A 27,941-nucleotide genomic window follows, 5' to 3' on the forward strand; every position below is an offset into this window, starting at 1 on the left:
CACAAAATGTATGGGACACAGTGAAAGCGTCCTAAGATAGGACGCCTGTAATGCCTACCTTAAGAACCAAGAATTGTCAAATAACCAATACAAAATTTTGATCAATGAACCCAAGAGCTAGTGTTTTGAAAAGATAAACAGGATTGACAAACCTTTAACCAGACTCATAAAAAAGAGAGAGATGATCCAAATAAATAATATCAGAAATGAAAGAAGAGAAGTAACAACCAAATCCACAGAAATACAAGGATTGTAAACAAACATAACAACCAACTATATGCCAACAAATTAGACAATCTGGATGAAACAAATTAATTCCTAGAAAAATACAATCTTCCAAAACGGAATCAGGAAGAATCAGAAAATCTAAATAGACTATGACAACTAATGAAATTGAAGCAGTAATTAAAAAAAACAAAACAAAAAATACTCCCAACAAATGTAAGTCTTGAAATGAATGGCTTCACACATGAATTTTACCAAACAAAAAACTAACACTTATCCCTTTCAAACTATTCCAAAATGCTCTGGCTGATTTGGCTCAGTGGTAGAGCATCGGTCTGTGGACCAGTGAGTCCCAGGTTTAATTCCAGCCAAGGGTACGTAACTCAGTTGCAGTTCATCCCAGGCCTTGATCTGGGTTGTTCGGGAAGCAACCAATCAATGTGTCACTCTCACGTCGATGTTTTTTTCTCTCTCTCTTTCTCTCCCTCTCTCTCTCTACCCGAAGATAAATAGAAAAATATCCTCAGGTAAGGATTAAACACAAACAAACAGACTATTCTAAAAAAGTCAAGGGAAGGGAAGACTCCCAAGGCCAGCATATCCTAATTCCAAAACCAGTAAGGACGCTACAAAGAAAATTATAGGCCAATATCCTTGATGAACATAGATGCTAAAATCTTTAACCAAATATGAGCAAACCATATTCAGCAATATATCAGAAAGATCATACACCATAATCAAGTGGGCTTTATTCTTGGGATGCAAGGTTGATACAATATCCACAGATCCATAAATGTGATACACCACATGAATAAAATGAAGGATAAAAATCATATGATCATATCAACAGGTGCAGAAAAGCATTTGATAAAACCCAGCACCCATTTATGATAAAAACTCTCAGCAAAGTAGAAATAAAAGGAATATACTTCAACAAAATAAAGGCCATAGATGACAAACACACAGCTAATATCATACTCAATGGGCAAAACTAAAAGCATTTCCCTTAAGACCGGAAATGAGATAGGGGTGTCTGCTTTCACCACTCTTCTTCAACATAGTACTGGAAGTGTTACCCACAGCAATCAGACAAGAAAAGATAAAAGGCATCCAAATTGGAAAGGAAGAAGTAAAACCGTAATTATTTGCAAATGGCATGAAAGATTCCACCAAAAAACTACTAGAACTGATAAATTAATTCAGTGAAGTTTCAGGATACAAAATATATATGGAGAAATTAGTGATATTTTAATACACTAATAATAAACTATCAGAAAGGAAAGCTAAGAAAACAACCCCATTTACAATTGCATAAAAAAAAAACAAAAACCTTGGAATAAATTTAACTAAGGATGCAAAAGACCTGTACTCGGAAAAATATAAGAAACCGAAGAAGATACAACTAAGTGGAAACATATGCCATGTTCATGGATAGAAACAATTAACATCATTAAAGTGTCCATATTAACCAAAGCAATCTATAGATTCAGTGCAATCCTATCAAGATGCCAGTGGCGCCCAGCTAGCATGACCCATGCACCAAGAAGTTGCCAGTTTGATTCCCAGTCAGGGCACTTGCCCAGGTTGTGGGCCAAATCCCCCGTGGGGGGGGGGGGACATGCTGGAGGTGGCCAATTAATGTTCTCTCTCATCGATGTTTCTGTCTCTCTCTCTCCTTTCCTCTCGCTCTCTAAAATCAATAAAGAAAAAAAAAAAAAGGTGCCAGTAGCACATTTCACAGAACTAAAACAAATATTCCAAAAATTTATATGTAACCACAAAGACCCTGAATAACCACAACAATCTTCAGAAAGAACAAAGTTGGAGGAATCACGTGACCTGATATCAAATTACACTACAAAGCCATAGTAATCAAAACAGTATGGTACTGACATAAAAACAGACATATAGATCAATGGAACAGAATAGAGAGCCCAGAAATAAATGTACATCTTTACAGTCAATCAATATTTCACAAAGGAGGCAAAAATATTCAATGGAATAAAGATAGTCTATTAATAAATAGCATGGGAAAATTAGACAGATATGGGCAAAAAATAAAACTAGACCACCGTCTTACAAGAATAAACTCATAATGGATTAAAGACTTAAATGTTAGACTTGAAACCATAAAATACTAGAAGAAAACAAAAGCAGTAAAATCTCAGACATTTCTTGTAGCAATGTTTTCTTCTGTTATATCTCCTCAGGCAAGGGAAACAAAAGAAAACATAAACAAATGGAACCACATCAAACTAAAAAGGTTTTACATAGCAAATGAAACCATCAACAAAATGAAAAGACAACACACTGAATGAGAGAACATATTAGAAATACATCTAATAAGGGGTTAATATCTAAAACTTATAAAGGGAACTCAACACCAATAAAAAAAACCAAACAATTCAATTAAAAAATGGGAAAAGGACCTGAACAGACATTTCTCCAAAGAGGATATATAGATGGCCGAAATATGAAAAGATGCTCAGCATCATTAATCATCAGAGAAGAGCAAATTAAAACCACAATGAGATGGCACCTCACACCTTTTAGAATGATTATCTTCAGTAAATCAACAAACAGCAAATGTTGTCAAGGAAGTGGAGAAAGGGAACTCTCGTGCACTGTTGGTGGTAATGTAGACTGGTGCAGCCAAGGTGGAAAGCAGTGTGATGTTACCTCACAAAATTAAAAATGGAACTGCTTTTTAAGTTAGCGATTTCACTTCCGGGAGTATATCTGAAGAAACCCAAAACACTGATTCAAATGACTATGCACCTCTGTGTTCCTTGCACTGCTGATTACAGTAGCCAAGGTTTGGAAACAGTTCAGGTGTCTATCAGTAGATAAGTGGATAAAACAGCTGTGGTATGTTTATACAAAGGACTACTAGTTAGCCATAAAAAAGAAGGAAATCTGGATGGACCTGGAGAGTATTATGCTGAGTGAAATAAGCCAGTCAGAGAAAGACAAGTACCATATGATTTTACTTATAAGGGAATCTAATAAATAAACAAACAACACAGAAACAGATTTATAAATACAGAAAACAGACTGGCAACTGTTAGAGGGGAGGGGGTTGGAAGATGGATGAAAAAAGTGAAGGGATTAAGCACAAAAGCAGAACCTCATAGACACAGACAACAGCATGGTGATTCCCAGAGGAAAGGGGGTGGGGGAGGTGGAAGAGGGTAAAGGGGGCTGAATGGTGATGGACGGAGACGCGACTTGGGGTGGTGAACTCATCATACAATATACTGATGATGATATACAATATACTCACAATGCAATATCTATTGTAGAATTGTGCACCTGAAAAGCTTATAAACTTTTTAACCAATGTCACGCCAATAAAACAAACAAAAAAAACAAACAAGGTAATATGTCTAAGAGTATTCAAGGCATAAAAGAATTTGAGAAAGACTTTCCCAAGAGCAGATGCAGACCATTAACCTCCAAGCATGCGACCTCTCTGAGCCCAGGTTCCTGCGTGACTGCATTAGTCATGTGTCCACGAAGCCAGTCTTGTAGTTCGGCACCATGGGGACTGAAACTCAACTCTTTCTATCCTTGGACTCAGCAGACCTGTTACACTGATGAGAAAACTGAGGCATGGAATGATTTTCCCGAGGTCCAGAGCTGGGGGTGGTAGGGCAGGTGTTGGAAGACTGCACAGCCTGGAGCCTCTGTGTCCTATGGCTTTCAAAAGAGCGTGCTCTAAGCAGCGCTGAGGGTCTGGGGCAACCCATTCCGACCCCAGTGGCATTTCTGTAGTGTGCAGGGGGAGGCAGCTGCTGCTTTTACCGTCTGTCTCAAAGGCGAGTTAGGAGGCTGTGGTGTGGCGTCACTGGGCGCCTCCTTTTAGGGAGGCAAGGTGCCTTATCTTAGTACTTCAAGGAATATTACAGGTCTCTGCAGATAGAGCAGCAGAATGCCCTGTCCTGCCCTGGTCGCCAGAACAAGGTCTTTGTGGTTTATCTCACCTCTTAAAGTTTAAGACATAGCCCTGGCTGGTTTGGCTCAGCGGTTAGAGCGTCGGCCTGCGGTCCAGAGAGACCCGGGTTCGGTTCCTGCTAATGGAAGGTACCTTGGTTGCAGCCCTGGTTGGGTTGTGCAGGTGGCAACAACTCGATGTGTCCCTTTTATGTTGATGTTTCTCTCTCTCTCTCTTCCTCTCTCTCCCTCCCACTCAATCTGAACAAAAATGAAAAAGTGTCCTCGGGTGAGGATATTAAAAAAAAAGTTTACGACTTAAACCATCACTTTTTAGAGCTGAATCAGGAAACAGGAAGCATACACTCTGTGCCCCTAATCCTGTGGTGTCCATGGGAGGCTCTGATGATTAATCACAGCACCGTCGCTGAGCTGGGGTGCAGTCTCAAAGTCCTCAACACAGCATAGGAGTGAGTCATGAAGTAGGGGCGGCAGAGGAGAAGCTGATGAAGTTCAAGGGCCTGGGGCTGCTTGGCTTGGAGAAATCTGATGAGAGAGATTACAGACGCACAGGTTTAAAACCAGTCTTGTTGCGAGGGGATCTGATGTGTTATTGGCTGTACAAGGCAGAGCCCCAGTTAGCAAAGAGGTAAGAATAGCAGCCAAATGTGCACAGCTCATGGCGATTTGGATTCATTTGTTGAAGCAAGATTTTCAAAAGTTCAAGAGCATGACTTCATAACATGCAGGATCAATGTGTCAAAGGTTTATGAGTCAATAAATGATAAAGTCAATTCAAAAAACATTTGGAAACATTGAGTATTTATAAGTATCTAAAAGGGAATGTTATATTTATAGGTTAGATACAAAACTGGTAGTTTTTGACAAGGTAGTAAAATGCCATAGCCTTTGGGGATATCTTCCAGTTGGACAGAAATTATTCTCATCTTTAACAGACAAGATCTCCAAGTAGACAGCAAAGACAAAGATACATTCTGCCAGATAATAAATTCTTGGGTAAACCAGTAAAATAATACCCCAATATAACATTAAAGGGACATACTGCTATCTTTTTTGGCCTTATTTCCAAGGTTTGTTTTTAAATTTTATTTATTATTGTTACACGTTTCTCCTTTTTCCCCCACTGATTCCCCCAGCCCCCTCCCTCCCTGCCCTGTCCCCAGCTTCGTTATTCATATCCATTGTTCATACATACATGCATATAAGTTCTGTGGTTTATCTCTCCCCCACCACCCCACCTCCTGAGGATTGTCAGTCTGTACCCCACTTCCACATCTCTGGGACTACCCTGTTCCTCAGACTGTTGTGTTAAATATATTCCACAAATAAGTGAGATCATATGATACTTGTCTTTCTCTGTTTGGCTTGTTTCGCTTAGGATAATATTTTCCAGGTCCCTCCATGTCGTCTCAAAGGATAAGAGATCTTTCTTTCTTACCGCTGCATAGTACTCCATTGTGTATATGTACCACAGCTTTTTTATCCATCTGTCTATTGATGGACATTTGGGCTGTTTCCAGATCTTAGCTATTGTAAATAGTGCTGCTATGAACATGGGGTTACATATATTCTTTCTGATTGGTGTTTCAGGCTTCCTAGGGTATATTCCTAGAAGTGGGATCACTGGGTCAAAAGGCAGTTCAATGTTTAATTTTTTGAGGTAACACCATATTGTTTTCCATAGTGGCTACCCCAGTCTGCATTCCCACCAGCAGTGTACTAGAGTCCCCTTTTCTCCACACCCTCGCCAACACTTGTTGTTTGATGATTTGTTGATGGCGGCCATTCTGACAGGTGTGAGGTGATACCTCATTGTTGTTGTTTTTTTATTTTTTTTTATCCTCACCCGAGGACATTTTCCCATTTTTTTGTTCAGGCAGAGTGGGAGGGAGAGAGGAACAGAGAGAGAGAGAGAAACATCGATGAGAAAGGAACACATCGAGTGGCTGCCACCCGCACGACCGACCAGGGCCGGGGACAAACTGCAACCGAGGTATGCGCCCTTAGCGGGAACCGAACCCGGGTCTCTCAGGACCGCAGGTCGACGCTCTAACCGCTGAGCCAAACCGGCCAGGGCTCATTGTTGTTTTAATTTGCATCTCTCTGATGATTAGTGATGTTGAGCATTTCTTCATATGTCTCTTAGCCATTTGTATATCCAATTTGGAGAGGTGTCTATTTAGTTCCTCTGTCCATTTTTTAATTGGGTTCTTTGTCTTCATTTTGTTGAGTTGTATGAGCACTCTATATATGTTAGAAATTAACCCCTTATCTGATGTATCATTGGCAATGATGTTCTCCCATACAGTGGGTTGCCTTTCCATTTTGATCATTGTTTCTTTTGCTGTGCAGAAGCTTTTTAGTTTGATGTAGTCCCATGTGTTCATTTTTTCCTTTGTTTCTGTTGTCTTAGGTGATGTATCAGTGAAAATTTTGCTGCGTATGATGTCTGAAATTTTGTTGCCTACATTTTCATCTAGGATTTTTATGGATTCACGGGTCACATTTAAGTCTTTTATCCATTTTGTGTTTATTTTTGTGTATGGTGTAAGTTGATGGTCTAGTTTCATTTTTTTGCATGTAGCTGTCCAATTTCCCCAACACCATTTATTAAAGAGGCTGTCTTTACTCCATTGTATACTCTTGCCTCCTTTGTCAAATATTAATTGAGCATAATGTCTTGGGTCCATTTCTGGGTTCTCTGTTCTGTTCCATTGATCTATCTGCCTGTTCTTGTGCCAGTACCAGGCTGTTTTGATTACAGTAGCTTTGTAGTATAACCTGATATTTGGTATTGTGATCCCACTTACTTTGTCCTTCTTTTTCAAGATTGCTGAGGCTATTCAGGGTCTTTTTTGGGTTCCATATGAACTTTTGAAGTATTTGTTCTAGTTCTGTGAAATATGTCGTTGGTATTTTCATGGGGTTTGCATTGAATCTATAGATTGCTTTGGGTAATATGGACATTTTAATGATGTTATCTTCCAATCCATGAACAAGGTATGTGCTTCCACTTTTTAATATCTTCCTTTATTTCTTTTTTCAATGTACTGTAGTTTTCTGCAAGTAGGTCCTTTACTTCTTTGGTTAAGTTTATTCCTGGGTATCTTAATTTTTTTGCCATGATGGTAAATGGGATTGTTTTTTTAGTTTCTCTTTCTGTGCATTTATCATTGGTGTATAAGAATGCCATCGATTTCTTGATGTTAATTTTGTATCCTGCTACTTTGCCAAATTCATTTATTAAGTCTAGTAGATTTTTGATGAAGTCTTTAGGGTTTTATATATATAATATCATGTCACCTGCAAATAATGACAGTTTCACTTCCTCCTTTCGAATTTGGATCCCTTTTATTTTTTTCTTCCTGTCTGATTGCTTTGGCTAAGACTTCCAGTACTACGTTAAATAATAGTGGTGAAAGTGGACATCCCTGTCTTGTACCTGTCCTTAAGGGAAATGCTTTTAGTTTCTGCCCATTGAGTATGATGTTGGCTGTAGGTCTTTCATATATGGCTTTTATTATGTGAGATATGATCCCTCTATTCCCACATTGCTGAGCATTTTTATCAGAAATTTCTGGATTTGATTTGCTAGTATTTTGTTCAGGATTTTGGTGTCCATGTTCATCAGGGATATTGGCCTGTAGTTTTCTTTCTTTGTAGTGTCTTTATCCAATTTTGGAATTAGAATTATGCTGGCTTCATAAAATGAGTTTGGAAGTCTTCCATCTTCTTGAAGTTTTTGGAATAGTTTGAGAAGAATGGGTTTTAGGTCTTATTTGAATGTTCGATAAAACTCCCCTGTGAAGCCATCCGGGCCTGGGCTTTTGTTTGCTGGAAGTTTCTTTTTTTTTCATTTTTTGTACAGAGTGGGAGGGAGAGAGAGGAAGAGACAGAGAGGGAAACATCGATGTGAAAGGGACACATCGAGTGGCTGCCACCCACACGACCAACCAGGGCCGGGGACAAACTGCAACCGAGGTACGTGCCCTTAGCGGGAACCGAACCCGGGTCTCTCCAGACCGCAGGCGGACGCTCCAACCGCTGAGCCAAACCAGCCAGGGCGGAAGTTTCTTGATTACCTCTTCAATTTCTTTAGTTGTTACTGGTCCATTCAAGTTTTCTATCTCTTTCTGATTCAGTTTTGGGAGACTGTGTCTTTCTAGAAATTTGTCCATTTTACCTAGATTGTCCAATTTGTTGGCGTATAATTGTTCGTAGTATGCTTTAATGATCTTTTGTGTTTCTCTGGTGTCAGTTGTTACTGCACCTCTTTCGTTTTTTATTTTGTTTATTTGGGTCCTCTCTTTTTGTTTCTTTGTCAGTCTGGCTAAGGGTCCATCAATCTTGTTTATCTTTTCGAAAAACCAGCTCTTTGTTTCATTGATCTTTTGAATTGTGTTTTTAGTTTCTATGTCATTTATTTCTGCTCTGACATTTACTATTCCTTTTTTTCTACTTGCTCTGGGTTTTTCTTTTTGTGTACTTTTCTTTAAGTTGTGGGGTTAAAAAGTCAATTAGAAATTTTTCTTGTTTCTTGAGGTAGGCCATAGTGCGATAAACTTCCCTCTCAGGACTGCTTTCTCTGTGTCCCATAGATTTGGTGTTGTTGTGTGATCATTTTCATTGGTTTCATCTTCCTTGATCTCCTTTGTAACCCATTATAAAAGTAAAATATGCCAATTGTAGAACACCGAGAAAAGTACAAAATTATAAAAAAAAAAGAATAGAAAATCACTTAACCTCAAAGTAGAATTCTAAATTGTGGGAATGCCACAATTCAAAAAAAAAAAAGTAAGGAGATTCACAAAAGGAAGATATATACCTGCTTAAAGTGATGACCTCACCGTAAATAGTTTTATAGACATAACTTCAAATGTCTTCTATAATCTGACCTTTGAAAAAATTGCTAAGCTCAGTTTTTCACTTCCTACTAGAATGTATCAAACATGGTACATCCACTTGGCAAAAAGTTATCTACATCTTTGGTGTTCAGATGTTTTGGAGCAGTTAGTAAAGCTTGATTTTATAGGACAATAAAAATTCCCCCCAAGAAATATTTCACTTGGCCATGATCTGTATTTGCCTTGACATTGTTCAAATGTTTCTTTTTTCTGATTATGTTTATCAAGTCATATCTGTCTTTGGTACCTCATGGTTTTGATATTGTGAAATTCATAATAAAATTAGTTTCTTTGTTATCTTGGTTCCTAGGAGTAAGTTTATTTATGAAACAACTTTTCTAGAGCAGTGTCAAAGTTGGCAGTAATTACATCTCCTTGGGAATTCTTCAAACACAAAGAAAAACTGAAAACTGGAAGAAATGTAGAACTCCAAAGAAATATTTGAGACTTTGATTAAAGACCAGTTGATCAGTTGATCACATTTTGGAAACTTAGTTATATATTTTAATACTCTAAATATGATTTTGTGACAGGTACTCTTGATTCCTAGGATATGAACATATCAATTTATAGCTGAAGATGGTACTTTTGTTTTCACCAGGGTTAGTCTTCCCCATTCTTCCCACTCAAGGGACCTCTTTTTCTTTCTTCCATAGATTTTTCTTCCCCAGTCAATATCTCCTCTCCTTTCCTCTTCTTTATTTTTTTTGTTTGTTTGTTTTGTTCAGATAGAGTGGGAGGGAGAGAGAGAGAGAAACCTCGACGTGAAAGGGACACATCGAGTGGCTGCCACTCGCACGACCCAACCAGGGCCGGGGACAAACCACAACCAAGGTACGTGCCCTTAGTGGGAACCAAACTGAACCCAGGTCTCTCTGGACCACAGACCAATGCTCCAACCACTGAGCCAAACAGGCCAGGGCTTCATTTCTTCTTTTTTTAAATGAAAAAAAGTTCAATTATGAAAATAGTAGGCACACTAAAATGCCCATGGAATAATATTACAGATATCGATTTATTCACCATGCAGTGTTAACAGACAATACATTGTTTACCATATTTGCTTCAGATCCTCTTTCTAGTTTTTAAAGAAATAACATATTACAGAAAGATATCAAATTACCTCTCCTCCCAATTTTCCTCTCTTCTTTCTCAGCGGCAAAAATGCTACTTGTGTTTCTGCATCTTTCCAGAAATGGTCTCTGCTTATGTAAGTTTATATTCATTTGCCCCCACACATATTCTCTCTCCTGTTCACTTTTCCCTACCTCTCCCTCCACTTACCAATGCCTCTTTAAAAAAAACCTTTTTTTCTTTTTATTGATTTTAGAGCAAGAGGAAGGGAGAAGGAGAGAGAGAGAGAAACATCGATGAGAGAGAACGTCGATTGGCTGTCTCCTGCATGCTCCCCACTGGGGATCAGGCCCCCAACCTGGGCATGTGCCCTGACTGGGAATTGAACCAGTGACCTCTTTGTGCATGGGTTGATGCTCAACCACTGAGCTACACCAGCTGGGCCCAATGCCTCTTGATTATCAGTGTAGTCTCATTCTAAGTTACATTGTATTCCATTTCATGAATTTTTTTTCTTTTACCATATCTAGACTTATACTGATGGACATTTAGGTTGTTTTAAACCATTTGCAATATATTACCAAAAAATGCTGCCTCAGAATCTTTGTGTGTGTAAGATTGAATCTTGGAAGTGGAATTTCTAAGTTACAGGATGTAATACCACTTTAATTTTGAAAACATAACCACATTTTTCATGAGGCAATTGTCTTCTTGAGGCAGTGAGAGTTTCTATTTCCCTATAACTTTACTACACAAGTTGTTTGGGAAAAATTTTTTGGATTTTCTGAATTTTTAATTTTTATCAATATGACAAGGGGAGATTTTTTTTTTTCTTTATTTAGTTTAGAAAGAGAGGAAGGGAGAGGAAGAGGTAGAAATATTGATGAGAGAACATCGATTGGCCGCCTCCTGCATGCCCTCCATTGGGGATCAGGCCCACAACCTGGGCATGTGCCCCAACCGGGAATTGAACTGGCGACTTCTTGGTGCATGGGTCAATGCTCAACCACTGAGCCACACTACCTGGGTAGGGGAGATGTTTTCATTTGTCTTTATTTTGTGTTTTTACCCTGTGGAATAAACTTTGCTTTTGCCTGCTAAATACCTAATACTCTGCCTGCACTTAACAAGCACTCTGTATTAATTGAACAAAAGAATGGAAACATCAAATAGATGAAGTTGTATTCTATTAATATAAATATACTTTATAAGTTCATGTTTAGCCCTGGCCGGTTTGGCTCAGCGGTTAGAGCGCCAGCCTGCGGTCCTCAGAGACCCGGGTTCGGTTCCGTTAAGGGCGCGTACCTCGGTTGCAGTTTGTCCCTGGCCCTGGTTGGTCGTGCGGGTGGCAGCCACTCGATGTGTTCCTTTCACATCGATGTTTCTCTCTCTCTCTCTGTTCCTCTCTCTCCCTCCCACTCTACCTGAACAAAAGATGGAAAAATGTCCTCGGGTGAGGATAAAAAAGAAATAAATAATAATAAGTTCATGTTTATAACAATTGGATACTATCATAATGATAAATAGAGTTTAATGAGTATGAGAAGTTGAAGCCAAGGGTTACAAGTAACTGTCACAGAATGAGTCAGATCTAGATGATGGATTGTAACTGTACACCGGATACCTGTACAATTTTATTAACCAATGTCACCCCAATAAAGTCAACTAAAAATAAAAACAAATAAACAAATTTCTTTTACTAATTTGTTTTGCTTTAGAGTTTTAGGATAATTTTTATTCCAATAGATAATTGTCAAGGAAGTAGCTTGTTTAATCTTGTAGGAGAAAACATGCTCAGGCTTGGTATGGGAATAGACGTCAAGGTCATGAAAGGATACATTTCAGGAATTGCTTTCCTAATAATTCCCCAAGATCTTTCCCCAAATAAATTCACAGAACACATGGTTCGATGTAAAAGAAAAAACAACGATCTAAGGATCAATAACAAAACGATAGGCCTTGCATTTGGGAATTAGAACAGCTCTAGACATGACTCCCTTCTTGAAAATTCAGATGGTCAGTTCTCCGTCTTCATAGTCCTGGACCAAGCAAGAGCATGGGACACTGTTAATCACTTCTTCCGGCTCAATATACCTGCTGCACTTGGCTTCCCGTGTAACCCAGTCGTCTGCTTTTTGCCCTGTGTCCCTGGTTGTACTTTCCCAGTCATTGTTGGTTTCTCCTCCCAACCTCTCATGTCGCAGTGTCTCAAGACCCAGTTCTCGGTCATCTTCTTTTCTTTGTCTTTTGGATGCGTTGGGTAGCTCCGTGGCTTTCTTTGTCCTGAGCTTCAGACTCACACCCATCTGTGTATTCCATGCACTTGCCTGTTTAATAGACATTTGAAACTCGGCGTGTCCGAAATTGAACTGCTGATCAGTGCCACCTGCGTCCAAACCTTCTTCATCCGAGTTAACAGCAACCCCATCCTCCCATCGGGTCCTGAACGTGGAGTTATCATTGGCTCCTTACTTTTCTAACATCCCACATCTCGTCCACTAGGAAATTTACGATGAATCCAGAATCTCCTGCTTCTCACCATCTCACCGCTACCACATGATTCCGATGGTCCAAATCACCATCAGCACCTGCCTCGGTCTCTGGTCTATCTCCCTCTTTCAGACTATACTCAGCAAAGCAACCAGGGAAGTCCTTTGAAACTTAAGTCCTATGATGTACCTCCTGTGCTCAGACTTCTCTGTGGCTCTATAGTTCACCATGAGTAGAAGCCAAATTCCTTACAGTGGCTAAAGCGGCCCTGCCCAGCCCGACACCACTATCCTTCTGACTTCATTTCCATCTACTCTCCACCTTGCTTCCTCTGCTGCAGCCACAGTGGCTTCTTTGGCATTTCTTGAACATATCAGGCATCAGGGCCTTTGTTATGGTGGCTCCTTCTGCCCCGAAGGCTGTTTCTTTGGGTGTCCCTATGACTAAATCCCTCACTTCTTGCAACTCTTTGCTCAACTGCCACCTGCTGTCCACCCTGTTTAATGCTGGCTCACTCCTGACACACCTATCCTACTCTATTTTTAGCTTCTTCCGTGGAACTTAAAAATGTCTAGGGTAACTCTGTAACTTATTTATTGTTTAGAGTCTTGCTCTGATAGAATGTAAACTCCCACAAGGACAGGGACTTTGGTCTGTTTTGTTTATTGGTATATCCTACATGTTCACAAATGTGCCTGGCACGTACTAGATTCTCAGTACATATTTTCTAGAATAAGGAATTAGTGAGTTCTAACACTGTTGAGAAATTCCAAGTACAGCAAATCTCTCTAATCCCTCACCTCAGACACCAGGTGGCAGTCTGCACCTTCAGTACCTACTCCAGCAGCCTCAAACTGGAGAAGGGATTGAGGCAAACCACTTGCTTTCTTCTGGCCTAGACAACCTGCCCTCCAGGACTTGTCAGCGGGAAAATTCATGGAGTGGGTGCAGTTACCCCCGAGATCTAAGTGATTTTAGGAAGGAGGATTTAGAATGTATGAGCTTTCCCTGGAAAGCAGCATATTATGAATAGAGATGTTGCTTTATTGACAGGGACTTGAAATGTAATGACTAGTGGGAAGGGTGTGAGTTTAGAGAGAGATGGAAGCATAGTGCTATGAACCCGGAAATGGGCTGACAACATACGAAATGGATTTATTTAGCCACCCAATATACCTGCTTTTCCACTTTAGCAGAGGTGTCACAGCATAAGACTCTACCCCCTTCCGCTCCTTCCCCTCTTACCCCAGTCACTGTACCCATCACCCGGGAATAACTGTGCCCTATCTGGTCTCCAGCTTCTCATGTGATCTAGGAAAATGACAACCCCTCTGGGGTTTGAGGTCCTCATTTCTCTTAGGAACAACCTCGTTGTGAGAATAGGGCCATGAGTTTAAATTTCCTGTGGGAGGCAGCATTGTATGGAAGAAAGAGCAAAGTCTGGAAGGTAAGGCAGCTCTGTGCGAATTGTTTGGCTTTGGACCAGCCTGGAAATTCTCTGAGCTTCAGTAGCTCTGCAACAAGGGTCGAGATAACCTCCTGCCCGAGGGCTGGTGTGAGCTGTAAACAGGGTGCATCTAAGGGGAGCACTTCGCACGGTCTCTGGCACCTGGCGAGCACCCCCTCCCTCCTGGTGCGACACCCTGCCTCTGGCACCTGGAGACCACCCCGCTGGGTAAGCCAGGGTAGAGGAGGTGAGGCACGAGCAAGGGGCAGGACTCGTGGGGGATAGGGAAGTGAGCAGCCGACTGGGGTCTCGCGGAAGGAGCAGAGTAGCAGGAAGGAGAAGACAGACCACCGACCTTGAGTCCCGACATGTGCGCCCAGAGCACATAGTAAGGAGTAAACTGCGACAGGCTGAGACTCCAGCTCAACAAGAAGACCTAAGAACAGAGACCTCGGAGATAGTCGCCGGAGCTTCTGCCGAGCGGAAACGCTGACTACAGCACGCTGATTCCACAGGCCTCTGGTTCTTTCTCTTTTCTTTTTTTAATGTTTTTATTGACTTTTTAGAGAGAGAGGAAGAGAGAGAGAGAGATAGAAACATTGATGTGAAAGAGATACCTCAATCAGCTGCCTCCTGCACGTCCCCTACTGGGGATCGAGCCTGAAACCCAGGCATGTGCCCTGACCAGAATCAAACCAGGACCTCTCAGTCCATGGGACGATGCTCCATCCACTGAGTCACACCGAGTAGGCCTCTGAATCTTTACATCCCACCCGAGGTTGCCGGTTACCCTCAATGCCCCCAGCCCAAGACCACCAGGAACACTGCAGTTGAATGAGGGTGGGTTTTCTGGTTCTTTGCGCAAAGGCTGAGCATGCACCATGGGGACCCACAAGGGTGGGGAGGGTTCAGTTCAAGGATGTTAGAAAGGACTTACAGGATTTGGGTTTGTTTTATGAGATTTTTGAGGAAGGTTCTAGGAGGCTGGCTTTTCGTGGATGCTGCCTGGAGCAGAAGGGACGGGGGTACTTCCGTGATGGGTGTCTGAATCAACCGCTTCCACCAGGCTGGAGGAATGGAGTGAAGCTGAAGCTGCCATTGGTCAAGAAGCAGCAGGTACCATACTTGCTCCAATAAAAGGATGTTTGGTGTTTTTTTGTGGTTTGGACATTGTTTGATTCTGTTGACATTGCGGTCTATTGTGGTCACACAGTGACCATATGTGACGTTGGCGTCCTTGAATTATGTTCAGCAGAAGAACACCAAGGCCTCCCGCTGACTGTCAGGCCAGCTCCCAGTGTCCGAGGCTGCGTTTTCCTTTTTCAGCTCCAGCTTCCCCACGCACCACCTGGCGCGCTCTAGGTCCCTGGGAGGAAGGAGTGAGCAGCTGGCCTGCGATGGCTTCACTGGCTTCGGGAAGGGGGATGGTCCTGGGGAAGAAGGAAGGCAGGTGAGCTGGTCTAGTCTCCTTGCTCCCTGGACTTCCACGTAGGTCCACTAGTGATATTTGCTGGAACAAAGAGGACTATCTCTGTCTCTTGAGTACTCCTAGCAGGAGGTCCTTGGTTCAAGGATTACTTCCAGAAAACAAATTCGGAATCTAGGAGACATGAGTCCCTGGGAAGTCCTGCTACCTGAAGAGCTCTCTGGGGAATAAGATGGAGCTGTTTGATCCCTTCCGTCCTTGCAGCTGCGTGGGGAGCCCTACCCAGCCTCACGGAGAGACCTGTCCGTTGCTCTGGGCCAGGCAGGACGCAGTGGGGCTGTAGGATGTGCTGTCTGAGCCTCTTCATTTTCCTTGCTCTGCCTGAGCCTCTCCATTGTCTGTCTCCTTGACATCTTTCATGAAGTTTGATTCTGGGTATGATCTGTGTGCTTCGTGACAGTGTGATCTGAATGTGTGGTCTTGCTAAAGGAAGTCTTAAAAGTGGAGAGAACGCTGCACTGAGAGAAGTCTGTGGCTCTACTCCCACCCCGACCCCAACATCACATCGTTAGGCCCTGAGAGGTGGGGCTGGGGCGCCAGCGTGACGCCGCCGTGCCTGCCTGGCTGCTGTCTTCAGCTGGGTGAGGGATGAGAAAGGACACCTTGCAGACAAGATAAGCGGGGAGGGTGACCAAGGGGCCCGATGTTCCCCTGTTCTCAAGAACTTCCAAGGCTCAAGCAACTTAATAAGAAAATTAAAATTTTGTTTTGACCCTCCAATTGTAATATATGCTTATTATAGAAAATACCAAACGTATGGTCACAAAGCAACCCTTATATACATAGCAACTAAATATAACTATTTTTATGACGAGGTTTGATTACTGTGGGTTTTTTTTTTCTTTCATTTAAAAAAAAATTGTTTGTGATCATACTATATTTGTAGTTAAAAAAATGTAACCCTGCCCTGGCCGGTTTAGCTCAGCGGTTAGAGCGTCGGCCTGCGGTCCAGACAGACCCGGGTTCGGTTCCCGCTAAGGGCACGTACCTCGGTTGCAGTTTGTCCCCGGCCCTGGTTGGTCGTGTGGGTGGCAGCCACTCGATGTGTCCCTTTCACGTCGATGTTTCTCTCTCTCTCTCTTCCTCTCTCTCCCTCCCACTCTACCTGAGCAAAAAATTGAAAAATGTTCTTAAGTGGGGATTAAAAAAAAAAATGTAACCCTCCTTTTTGGATAATATAAGAATCCATTTTTGTTTTAAACACACAATAAAGAAAAATATAAGGCAAAAGTGGAAGCTCCCCTGTACTCTCTCTAGAGACAGCCCCAGTTACGGGTGAGCTATGCGGCCTTTGGTCCTATCTTCTGTGAGTTGAAGTCTATTTTTTTCACTCAGTGGAAAATAACCATTTCCCGAGCTATTCCGAGCTGTGCATAAAGGTTCATTCAAAGGCTGCTTTGCAGCCCGCGGGGAGGCCCCCTGGAGACCTCCCCTTCTAGGCTGCATCTTTGATTGTTCTGGAACCCAAGGAGGCGAAGCCAGCAGGTGGTCAGATAGGAACTCGGGGCCTCAGGCCCAGATAGATTTTACAGTCACAGCCACCAGGAGCGCACAAAGGAAATCATTTCAAAATGAGGACGCGGACTTATTTTGCCGAAGCCTTTTGTTTCCTTTCGTTTCCTTCTATTTCCATCCCCTGCAGCAGAAAATTCGGACAGGTCTACTGCTGGGTGTGTTTTTGGTGCCTTGGGCAAGTCCCAAAGGTCTGACGGTGATTCATCGGGTCCTTCTCTGTCCTCTACTGTACCAGGAGGGTTTGGAGGGTAGAAGGTGGAAGGTCTGATGGTAATTCATCGGGTCCTTCTCTGTCCTCTACTGTACCAGGAGGGTTTGGAGGGTAGAAGGTGGAAGGTCTGATGGTAATTCATCGGGTCCTTCTCTGTCCTCTACTGTACCAGGAGGGTTTGGAGGATAGAAGGTGGAAGGTCTGACGGTAATTCATCGGGTCCTTCTCTGTCCTCTACTGTAACAGGAGGGTTTGGAGGGTAGAAGGTGGAAGGTCTGATGGTAATTCATCGGGTCCTTCTCTGTCCTCTACTGTAACAGGAGGGTTTGGAGGGTAGAAGGTGGAAGGTCTGATGGTAATTCATCGGGTCCTTCTCTGTCCTCTACTGTACCAGGAGGGTTTGGAGGATAGAAGGTGGAAGGTCTGACGGTAATTCATCGGGTCCTTCTCTGTCCTCTACTGTACCAGGAGGGTTTGGAGGATAGAAGGTGGAAGGTCTGACGGTAATTCATCGGGTCCTTCTCTGTCCTCTACTGTAACAGGAGGGTTTGGAGGGTAGAAGGTGGAAGGTCTGACGGTAATTCATCGGGTCCTTCTCTGTCCTCTACTGTACCAGGAGGGTTTGGAGGGTAGAAGGTGGAAGGTCTGACGGTGATTCATCGGGTCCTTCTCTGTCCTCTACTGTACCAGGAGGGTTTGGAGGGTAGAAGGTGGAAGGTCTGACGGTGATTCATCGGGTCCTTCTCTGTCCTCTACTGTAACAGGAGGGTTTGGAGGATAGAAGGTGGAAGGTCTGATGGTAATTCATCGGGTCCTTCTCTGTCCTCTACTGTAACAGGAGGGTTTGGAGGGTAGAAGGTGGAAGGTCTGATGGTAATTCATCGGGTCCTTCTCTGTCCTCTACTGTAACAGGAGGTTTTGAGGATAGAAGGTGGAAGGTCTGATGGTAATTCATCGGGTCTTTCTCTGTCCTCTACTGTAACAGGAGGGTTTGGAGGGTAGAAGGTGGAAGGTCTGACGGTAATTCATCGGGTCCTTCTCTGTCCTCTACTGTACCAGGAGGGTTTGGAGGGTAGAAGGTGGAAGGTCTGACGGTGATTCATCGGGTCCTTCTCTGTCCTCTACTGTAACAGGAGGGTTTGGAGGATAGAAGGTGGAAGGTCTGACGGTAATTCATCGGGTCCTTCTCTGTCCTCTACTGTAACAGGAGGGTTTGGAGGGTAGAAGGTGGAAGGTCTGATGGTAATTCATCGGGTCCTTCTCTGTCCTCTACTGTACCAGGAGGGTTTGGAGGGTAGAAGGTGGAAGGTCTGACGGTGATTCATCGGGTCCTTCTCTGTCCTCTACTGTAACAGGAGGGTTTGGAGGATAGAAGGTGGAAGGTCTGACGGTAATTCATCGGGTCCTTCTCTGTCCTCTACTGTAACAGGAGGGTTTGGAGGGTAGAAGGTGGAAGGTCTGACGGTAATTCATCGGGTCCTTCTCTGTCCTCTACTGTACCAGGAGGGTTTGGAGGGTAGAAGGTGGAAGGTCTGACGGTGATTCATCGGGTCCTTCTCTGTCCTCTACTGTACCAGGAGGGTTTGGAGGGTAGAAGGTGGAAGGTCTGACGGTAATTCATCGGGTCCTTCTCTGTCCTCTACTGTAACAGGAGGGTTTGGAGGATAGAAGGTGGAAGGTCTGACGGTAATTCATCGGGTCCTTCTCTGTCCTCTACTGTACCAGGAGGGTTTGGAGGATAGAAGGTGGAAGGTCTGATGGTAATTCATCGGGTCCTTCTCTGTCCTCTACTGTACCAGGAGGGTTTGGAGGGTAGAAGGTGGAAGGTCTGATGGTAATTCATCGGGTCTTTCTCTGTCCTCTACTGTAACAGGAGGGTTTGGAGGGTAGAAGGTGGAAGGTCTGATGGTAATTCATCGGGTCTTTCTCTGTCCTCTACTGTAACAGGAGGGTTTGGAGGGTAGAAGGTGGAAGGTCTGACGGTAATTCATCGGGTCCTTCTCTGTCCTCTACTGTAACAGGAGGTTTTGAGGATAGAAGGTGGAAGGTCTGACGGTAATTCATCGGGTCCTTCTCTGTCCTCTACTGTAACAGGAGGGTTTGGAGGATAGAAGGTGGAAGGTCTGATGGTAATTCATCGGGTCTTTCTCTGTCCTCTACTGTAACAGGAGGGTTTGGAGGGTAGAAGGTGGAAGGTCTGACGGTGATTCATCGGGTCCTTCTCTGTCCTCTACTGTAGTAACAGGAGGGTTTGGAGGGTAGAAGGTGGAAGGTCTGATGGTAATTCATCGGGTCCTTCTCTGTCCTCTACTGTACCAGGAGGCTTTGGAGGATAGAAGGTGGAAGGTCTGATGGTAATTCATCGGGTCTTTCTCTGTCCTCTACTGTAACAGGAGGTTTTGAGGATAGAAGGTGGAAGGTCTGATGGTAATTCATCGGGTCTTTCTCTGTCCTCTACTGTAACAGGAGGTTTTGAGGATAGAAGGTGGAAGGTCTGATGGTAATTCATCGGGTCCTTCTCTGTCCTCTACTGTAACAGGAGGGTTTTGAGGGTAGAAGGTGGAACTTCTCATCTTTCCAGCCCCGGGTCTGCTGTGAGGCCCACAGCGGGCCCTCGGGAAGTATTTGGAGGATGAAAGGATGGGTGGAGGAAGCCACCCCGCGCCCAGGACGGACGAGGGGACCAGTGTAGTACACTCCTACAAGTGAATGCTACTCAGCCTTAGAAAGGCAGGAAATTCTGACAGCCACACCTGGAAGGCCCCTGATGACATTCTGCTGAGTGAAATAAGCCAGCACAGAAAGAGAAGTACTGTATGATTTGACTTATACGAGGGACCTACAACGGCCAAGTTCGTGATGCAGAAAGAAGGGCGGTGTCCAGGGTTGGGGGAGGGGGCTGGGAGCTTAGGGAACGGCAGGCTCTGCTCTTTCCCCTAACCCGGCGGCTGTGCGTTCAGGGCATGGCGTCTCTCCACAGCTGTCCAGATGCTCCTTGCCATGGCCAGCGCTGAGGCCAGAGGACCAGGGGACACTCAGCAGCCCTCTGGGTCAGGTGGCCCCCGAGAATGGCCCGCCGGCACACCCTGAGCTCTGGGGAACAGTCCCTGTCCTGAGTGGTAGGTCCCCCTAGAAGCGTCACAACGAAGGCTTCTCCTTTTGGAAAGAAGGAACCACTGACGAAAAGATACTGAACTTCCAGAACGGGTCTCACTCCTTCCGTGGGCATCTTCAGAGATCCGCTTCCTTCCGCTGCACGTGGGCTTCCTACGGCCCTGCCAACCCACTCAGAGCTTTCGCTGCTTACCCCTTGATTCGTGGGGCCATGATCTAGGCAGGGGGACAAGGAGGAGACTGTGGACTTGTGCAAATAACTGAAGCCTCTCCTTTTTTAGAGCCAAATTTGTGACCTTGAGGCCCATATCTGTGATGAAGTGTATGAACGAGTCCTGCAGATAGCTCTGTACCTGCCATCCTAATGCCTTCTTATTTCTGTATCTGTCTGTCTATACTCTGGGTATCTATCATCTATTATCTATTCATCATCTATCATCTATATGTCTATCTACCTAATCTATCTATCTAATCTATTATCTGTCATCTCTTATCTATCTATTGATCTAGCATCTATCTATTATCTTTCTGTTTGCCTATCAATCTATCTATCATCTACCATCTGTTTGTCTATTTATCTATCATCTGTCTATCTATGCCAATAGAAATGCTGACTTGAACATCCAGGCTAAAATGTTTACTTTTGATTTTAAGGATGAAAAGTAGCTTCATAAAGCCTGCCCCAGACTTCTCATTGCCTGTCCCCATTTTCTGTTATTTGTGGGGCACGGAGGAGCCTCTGATCTCTCAGACAGAAAAGGGAAGACAGTTGAGTTATAAACTCTTCCAACGTTGGATTCAACTCTAATGTTCTATACCTTTGCTCCTTCTAAACAAGGAACTCTGTTAACTTTTTAATCTGGGGTTTCTCGAACACTTAAGGTAATGTTTCTGAACTGGAGTCCATGTACCGAAGAAACATAAACATGATGTTGGAGGTTTGGGAGTTCTCTGTGCGACTCCATGGAGCTTTGGGTGAGTCGCACCGAGAGCTCACATGAGAACAGGCTCGGGAAAGCACCTGGTACGTGGTGCATGTTCATTTCTCTTTCTGCCAGATTTTTTGTTGTGGAAAATTCTCTTGTTCTTCCATCTCAGGAAGATGTCTCTCCCCTACACTTTGTCCCCCTCCAGTCCTGCAGGGGCTGCTAAGGACAGAGGTACAAGAACGTTAGCCGGGAGTGGGAATCGGAACAGGACTTCCTGAGAAGGCCACTGAATTACATGAGTGGAATGAAAACCAGAGCCCCTAAAGTGAGCAGCCTCCACACCTCTTTTCTCCACGTGGCCCACGATGGTGAATGTGGGCTGACGCCAGAGTACACAGCGTGGGAGCTTGTTTTCTTCAGATGGGCAATGTCTGGGGAAAGCCCGTGACTGGTTTCCTGGCACAGCTCGCCAAGTCGGTCAGGGATGCGGTGCAAATGCCCTGTGCAGGCTGAGGACGCCGAGGGGCGTCCAGGAAGAGAACCCTTCTGGGAGCCAGGTGTGGCCCTCAGTAAATGCTTCCTACATGAGACGTTTTGGGAGAGGGTGAATATGCTCCAAAAATATGTTTCAAATGGAATTATTCATGCTTGGCTTTGTTTGGCGTGTTTTCTCTCACAGACACATGGACTGCCAGGAGATAGCAAAGGCGTTCATGCGTGCGTTCCTTTCTAAGGATCCCTGTAGCTCTGCAGAGCAGGACTACCAGCAGCTGCTGAGGCTGACCAATCAGACCATACCCTGTGGCACGGTAACTGGGTCAAGTTCTTGATTATAAAGCTGAGGCTGAGAGCCAGAGGGAAGCGGCCACAGGACCAAAGTTTGACCAGGATAAGGGAAGAGAAATAATCTGGACAGAAAAATGTAGGTGTGGTTGGTGAGGTTGGAGTTTGTGGGGTTACTGGGAGAACAGGATATGATTAGGATTTAGGACACGGGGGAGGGATGTAAGAGAGAGAAATGGGACCATGCAAAGACGAGAGGATACTTGGTTAAAAATCAGGCAAAACAGCCCGGCTGGTGTGGCTCAGTGGTTGAGCGTCACCCCTGCACCAAGAGGTCGCCGGTTCTATTCCCGGTCAGGGCACGTGCCCAGGTTGTGGGCCTGATCCCCAGTGGGGGGCATGCAGGAGGCAGCCAATTGATGTTCTCTCTCATTGATGTTTCTATCTCTCTCTCCCGCTCCCTTCCTCTCTCTCTACAATCAATAAAGGGAAAAAAAAAAATCAAGTAAAACAAACCTAAAAGGAAACCCAATCCAACCTAATCAAAAAGAACCCAACCTTACATAATTACAAAACTTTCCCTCCTCTGGTGATACCAGCAACCACCACCACAACACAACCACCACCACCACCACCACAACATTGCCACAATGCCAATTTGCATTTGCCATCCTGTGGAGTAGGCAGGCCAGGTGCCACCACGCCCACTTCACCAGTGAGAACGGTGAAGCCTGGTGAGTTTAGGTGACCAGTGACTCCTAAACTTGATGATCTTGAAAGTGACCGGTTGAAATGGCAACAGCTTTGGACCAGAGTGGCCTGGGTTTTAACACCTTGATTCATGATACAGGAGAAAGCCTGTAATGGAGCGAATCTTTTCTGAAGTCAGCATTAAAGGTGAAAGTTCAACATGCCCCGAACCATCTTTGGGACACCCTGTTCCGGCCTCTCCTCCCATCGATGGAGAGCTGGAATGTTAGGGAGCTCCTGCGGGTCCCCGAGCTCGAGACCTTGCCCTTGAGAGCTGCTTGGTAGACGCCTGGGTGACACTGCTGAATGAGTGACTGTGCCCCGGACACGGGACCAAGCACTTTATCTGCGTGTCTCCTTTAGTTCCTCAGCATCTCAAGTGTTTCTTGCAATTAGTCTTGTTCCCACTTTACAGATGGGGAAAGGGAGGCTTTGCGATGCTTCGCGGGTCAGAGAGCTCCTCAGCAGCGGGGCTGGGCTTCCTGAGGCCGCGGACTCCCGGGCCCAGGCTTCAAACACACCCTCCACGGCCCGAGTCAGAGCGAGGGATCCATGGAGCTGAAGAGTGTTCTGAAATGGGACCTTTTCTACCTTTCTAAGGAACCCTGAGGAAACTCACTTCTGTGTGTGCGGTGATAGGGGAGATTTGGGAAAGGAAGCAGGGGGCACGGAGCTCTTTGAGAAACAAAGAGCGCTTCTCCCCCAAAATGGCACACAGACAAAATTGTTTTGCAAATCACTTTAGGAATTTTGTAACTTCCTAATGCCTCCTCCGGATGTGCTCCCATCCGATGTTTAGCATAAGAGTTTGATCAGTGGCTTTCAGAATAATGATCGCATTTTACATTGTGACCTAAAACACACACACACACACACACACACACACACAGAAAGCAGTGACGCCCTGAGCAACACTTACCTTGGCTATATGTGATTCACTGATATTTTCTGTGTTTGTCTTTCATTTAAAAAGATGTGCATTTTTTTTTTTTTGGCTTACTAAATTGATCTCAATAATAGTTTGTGTTTTTTTTTTCTTTCTTAGAGTGTCTTTTGGAGCAAATCAAATGAGCTGGCGCACCAGTACACCAAGGTCCAGTGGGCGATGTTCACGCTGGAGGACATGCTGGTGGGCTACATGGCCGACAACCTGGACTGGTGTGGAGACCACAGCTCCTCTGGTGAGGATGGGCCCATCGGGATCATCCAGGGATGTGCGGGGTGAAGGAGCCGAGCTCTGCTGGGGGCCCTGAAAATCAGTGTGGAGGATGGAGCCCCAGGTACCCACCCTGATGCTGTCTATGCCCCAATGACAACTCAGCTTGATGTAAACAGTGTTCTTTAGACCAGCTGATGTGTTCATCCTTTTTTTCGATCCCCGTCACCGCTCCTGAGTCCAGAACACTAGCACAGTCCTTGCTCGGACTGTTCTGACAGTCTTACCACCCACTCCTTACTCTTCGAGCCCGGCCTCCATGAACATCCCAGTGAGACTGTTTCTGTCCCTGGCCTAAACCAAAATGGCTGTCTTTTGCCTCTAGGATAAGGTCCACATTCCTTAGCATGGCCTGGCCTGTCTTTCAGATGTCTCCTCTCCCGGCAGTGCCTCTCTCCTCCCTCTGCTCTGGTGGTACCGGTCTAAACCCATGAGGCTGTTTACACCTCTGGGCCTTTGCACATGCGCTCTCTGCCTGGCGACCCTTCTTTTCATCTGTCTGAAGACTCCTAGTCATCCTTCAAAATCAAGTTCCACATCAACCTTCCCTGGTGGTGCTGCAGCCCATCCCCAATCTGAGTGGATCTTTCTCAGATGTATTAGATTATGCTGGATCACCTGGTCTTTGAAGACAGGGCTTCTGTCTAATTCACCTCTCTAACCCAGGACTCAAGCCTCCAGTGTCTGTGCTGTCAAATGCAGCTTAGAATGACAATGTGGCATACACACACACACACACACACACACACACACAAAGCGAAACATTATTCAGCCTTAAAAAGAGAAATTCTGTCATTTCCGACAACACAGGAGGGCATTCTGCTAAGTGAAATAGGCCGGACAGAGAAAGACAAATACTGCATGGTGTTGCTTCTATGTAGAAACTGAAAAAAATGAACTCGCGGAAACAGACTAGGAACGTGGTTGCCAGGGGCAGGGACTGGGAAAGTGTGAGCAGGCTGGGAAAAGGGCGCAGGCTGCCACTTACACGTTGAGGAAGGCCCGAGGATCTAGTGCGCAGCACGGGGACGACGGCCAATAACACTGTAGAAGCACGACTGAAATTCTCCCGGACAGTAGAACCTACATGTTCTCACACAGACGCACCTGCAAAGGTGACTATGTGAGCTGATGGATATGCTGATTGACTCCACGCAGGGACATCTTTTCACAGTGAAATATGTGTATCAAACCACCACACTGTATACTTCAAATATCTTACAATCTTATTTGTCAATTACACGTCAAAAATAACTAAAACAGTCCAGCCGGTGTGGCTCAGTGGTTGAGCATTCGCCTATGCACCAAGAGGTCACCGGTTCGATTCCCAGTCAGGGCACATGCCCAGGTTGTGGGCCTGATCCCCAGGGGGGGCGTGCAGGAGGCGGCCAATCGATCTTCTCTCTCATCGATGTTTCTATCTCTTTCTCCCTCTCACTTCCTCTCTCTCTCAAATCAATAAAGAAAAAAACAAAACATTTAAATAAAAAATAATAATAAGTGTTTGTGCATCAAGACAGGTATCCTTGGGGAAGAGACACGGGAACTGTGTTCAGGCCCCGACTTTTGTATCTCGCCAAGGCCTGAGCCTGTCCTGAGGGGAGAGTGTAGGAAGACTCGAGGCCATCCGAGCCTAAGGGTGTGGGTCCAGGGGGAGGAAAAATGAGCTGGCAACGGAAGAGACTTGGCAGGAAGCAGAGGAGCAGGTGAGGAGAACGGCCCCAGCTGGCCCCTTTCCAGCTCTGATTTCCCTGCGTTCTGGGATATTGTTGGGGGCTTGTCTCTGTCGGACAAGCTTCCTGCAATTTCCCAGAACGATGACTCAAAGCTGGTCACCATGTTCCCGTCTGGGGTTTGGAGGGTAAGGTAAGGACTTGGATGGGATTCAGGGGGCACTTAGTTAAATTGAGTCGAGACGTGTCCATGGTCCGTCCTCCTTGGCAGCGATGCCGTTGGGTAATGGCTCTGCTTGGACGGAATAGCTGGGGAGGAACAGAGTTCCTTTACACCTTTCACTTGCCACGTTAGTCCTTTTCTGTAAACTCTGTCTTCTAGACATGAACTATGAGTCTTGTCCACACTGGAGGAAAGACTGCACAACCAACCCCAAGTCTGTGTTCTGGGATGCGGTGTCCAGGAGGGTAAGTACCAAACGTGAACTTCCCGAATTCTGGGCACGAGGGCGTGCAGAGGTCATCTAGTCCGTGGCCGAATTCTTTTCAAATCACGGATCCTTTTAGGAACAAACGTTTGGGATTCTTTCCTGAGGAAAATGTTCTTGAGTACCTTCTAGAAGATTTTCACACATGATTTTAGGGCAAACAGGGAGGGCCCTGGGACCCCTGTAGAGGAATTCTGTTCTTACTCATTTTTTCAGCTTTGGCTGCCAGAAATCTGCTTGGTTTAACCCCCCGGTTCGAGTATTGGCCAGTCCTAGGTTCCTGGAGCAGTCTTTTTTTTTTATTTAATTTTTATGAATTTTTATTTATTTATTTGTTACAGATATTTTACCTTTTTACCCCATTGGCACCCCCCCCCCCACCCTGTCCCCGGCTTAGTTGTCCATGTCCATTGGTCATGCATACATGCATATAAGTTCTGTGGTTTATCTCTCCCCCCCCCACCCATCCCCTCTTCTGAGGGATGTCAGTCTGTGCCCTACTTCCATGTGTCTGGGTCTACTGTATTCCTCAGACTGTTATGTTCATTATATTCCACAGATAAGTGAGATCATATGATACCTGTCTTTCTCTGTTTGGCTGGTTTGGCTTAGGATAATACTTTCCAGGTCCCTCCATGTTGTCTCAAAGGATAAGAGATCTTTCTTTCTTACAGCTGCATAGTACTCCATTGTGTATATGTACCACAGCTTTTTGATCCATTCGTCTACTGGTGGACACTTGGGCTGTTTCCAGATCTTAGCTATTGTAAATAGTGCTGCTATGAACATGGGGGTACATATATTCTTCCTGATTGGTGTTTCAGGCTTCTTAGGGTATATTCCCAGCAGTGGGATCAATGGGTCAAATGGAAGTTCAATTTTTAATTTTTTGAGGTAGCGCCATATTGTTTTCCATAGCGGCTGCACCAGTCTGCATTCCCACCAGCAGTGTACTAGAGTCCCCTTTTCTCCACACCCTCACCAACACTTGTTGTTTGATGATTTGTTGATGGCGGCCATTCTGACAGGTGTGAGATGATACCTCATTGTTGTTTTAATTTGCATTTCTCTGATGATTAGTGATGTTGAGCATTTCTTCATATGTCTCTTGGCCATTTGTATGTCCTGTTTGGAGAGGTGTCTATTCAGCTCCTCTGCCCATTTTTTAATTGGGTTCTTTGTCTTCCTTTTGTGGAGTTGTATGAGCACTCTATATATATTGGAAATTAACCCCTTATCTGATACATCATTGGCAATGATGTTCTCCCATACAGTGGGTTGCCTTTCCATTTTGATGATTGTTTCTTTTGCTGTGCAGAAGCTTTTGAGTTTGATGTAGTCCCATGTGTTCATTTTCTTCCTGGAGCAGTCTTAATAGTCATCCACAGAGCACGATCCTCAGGGCTTCACACGCATTCAAACCATTCACAGGGACCCTCTGAAGTTGGTGCCCTGAGCGTCACACCATTTTACAGATGACAGAATGGTGCTGCATGCCAGAGAGCAGTCGACCCACTGTGCACCACGAGCGGCAGGTCTGGGCGTTAATCCCAATCGTCTCACACCACATTCAGAATCCGGGCTGGGAAACATTCCCTGTCTCCTGCTCTCTGCTTCCTTCTTCACCCTAAGCTGCCTTTGTGCATATTTCTTTCTTTTTTTTTATTCCTCATCCAAGGATA

At 44.6% G+C, this 27,941-nt stretch overlaps 1 protein-coding gene across 1 annotated transcript in view; it reads left to right on the plus strand.

The window, feature by feature from the left end:
- The window catches only part of CD38 (CD38 molecule), a 47,468-nt gene that overhangs the window by 13,836 nt on the left and 5,691 nt on the right, over positions 1 to 27,941 (plus strand). The window contains exons 2-4 of the mRNA XM_036279068.1: positions 22,029 to 22,158; positions 23,928 to 24,063; positions 26,154 to 26,239. Of these exons, the coding sequence (XP_036134961.1) occupies positions 22,029 to 22,158; positions 23,928 to 24,063; positions 26,154 to 26,239 (352 nt within the window). The remainder of the gene's footprint in view (positions 1 to 22,028; positions 22,159 to 23,927; positions 24,064 to 26,153; positions 26,240 to 27,941) is intronic.

This window comes from Molossus molossus, unplaced genomic scaffold (assembly GCF_014108415.1).
Source record: "Molossus molossus isolate mMolMol1 unplaced genomic scaffold, mMolMol1.p scaffold_m16_p_1, whole genome shotgun sequence".
In the NCBI taxonomy this organism is placed as follows: Eukaryota; Metazoa; Chordata; class Mammalia; order Chiroptera; family Molossidae; genus Molossus; species Molossus molossus.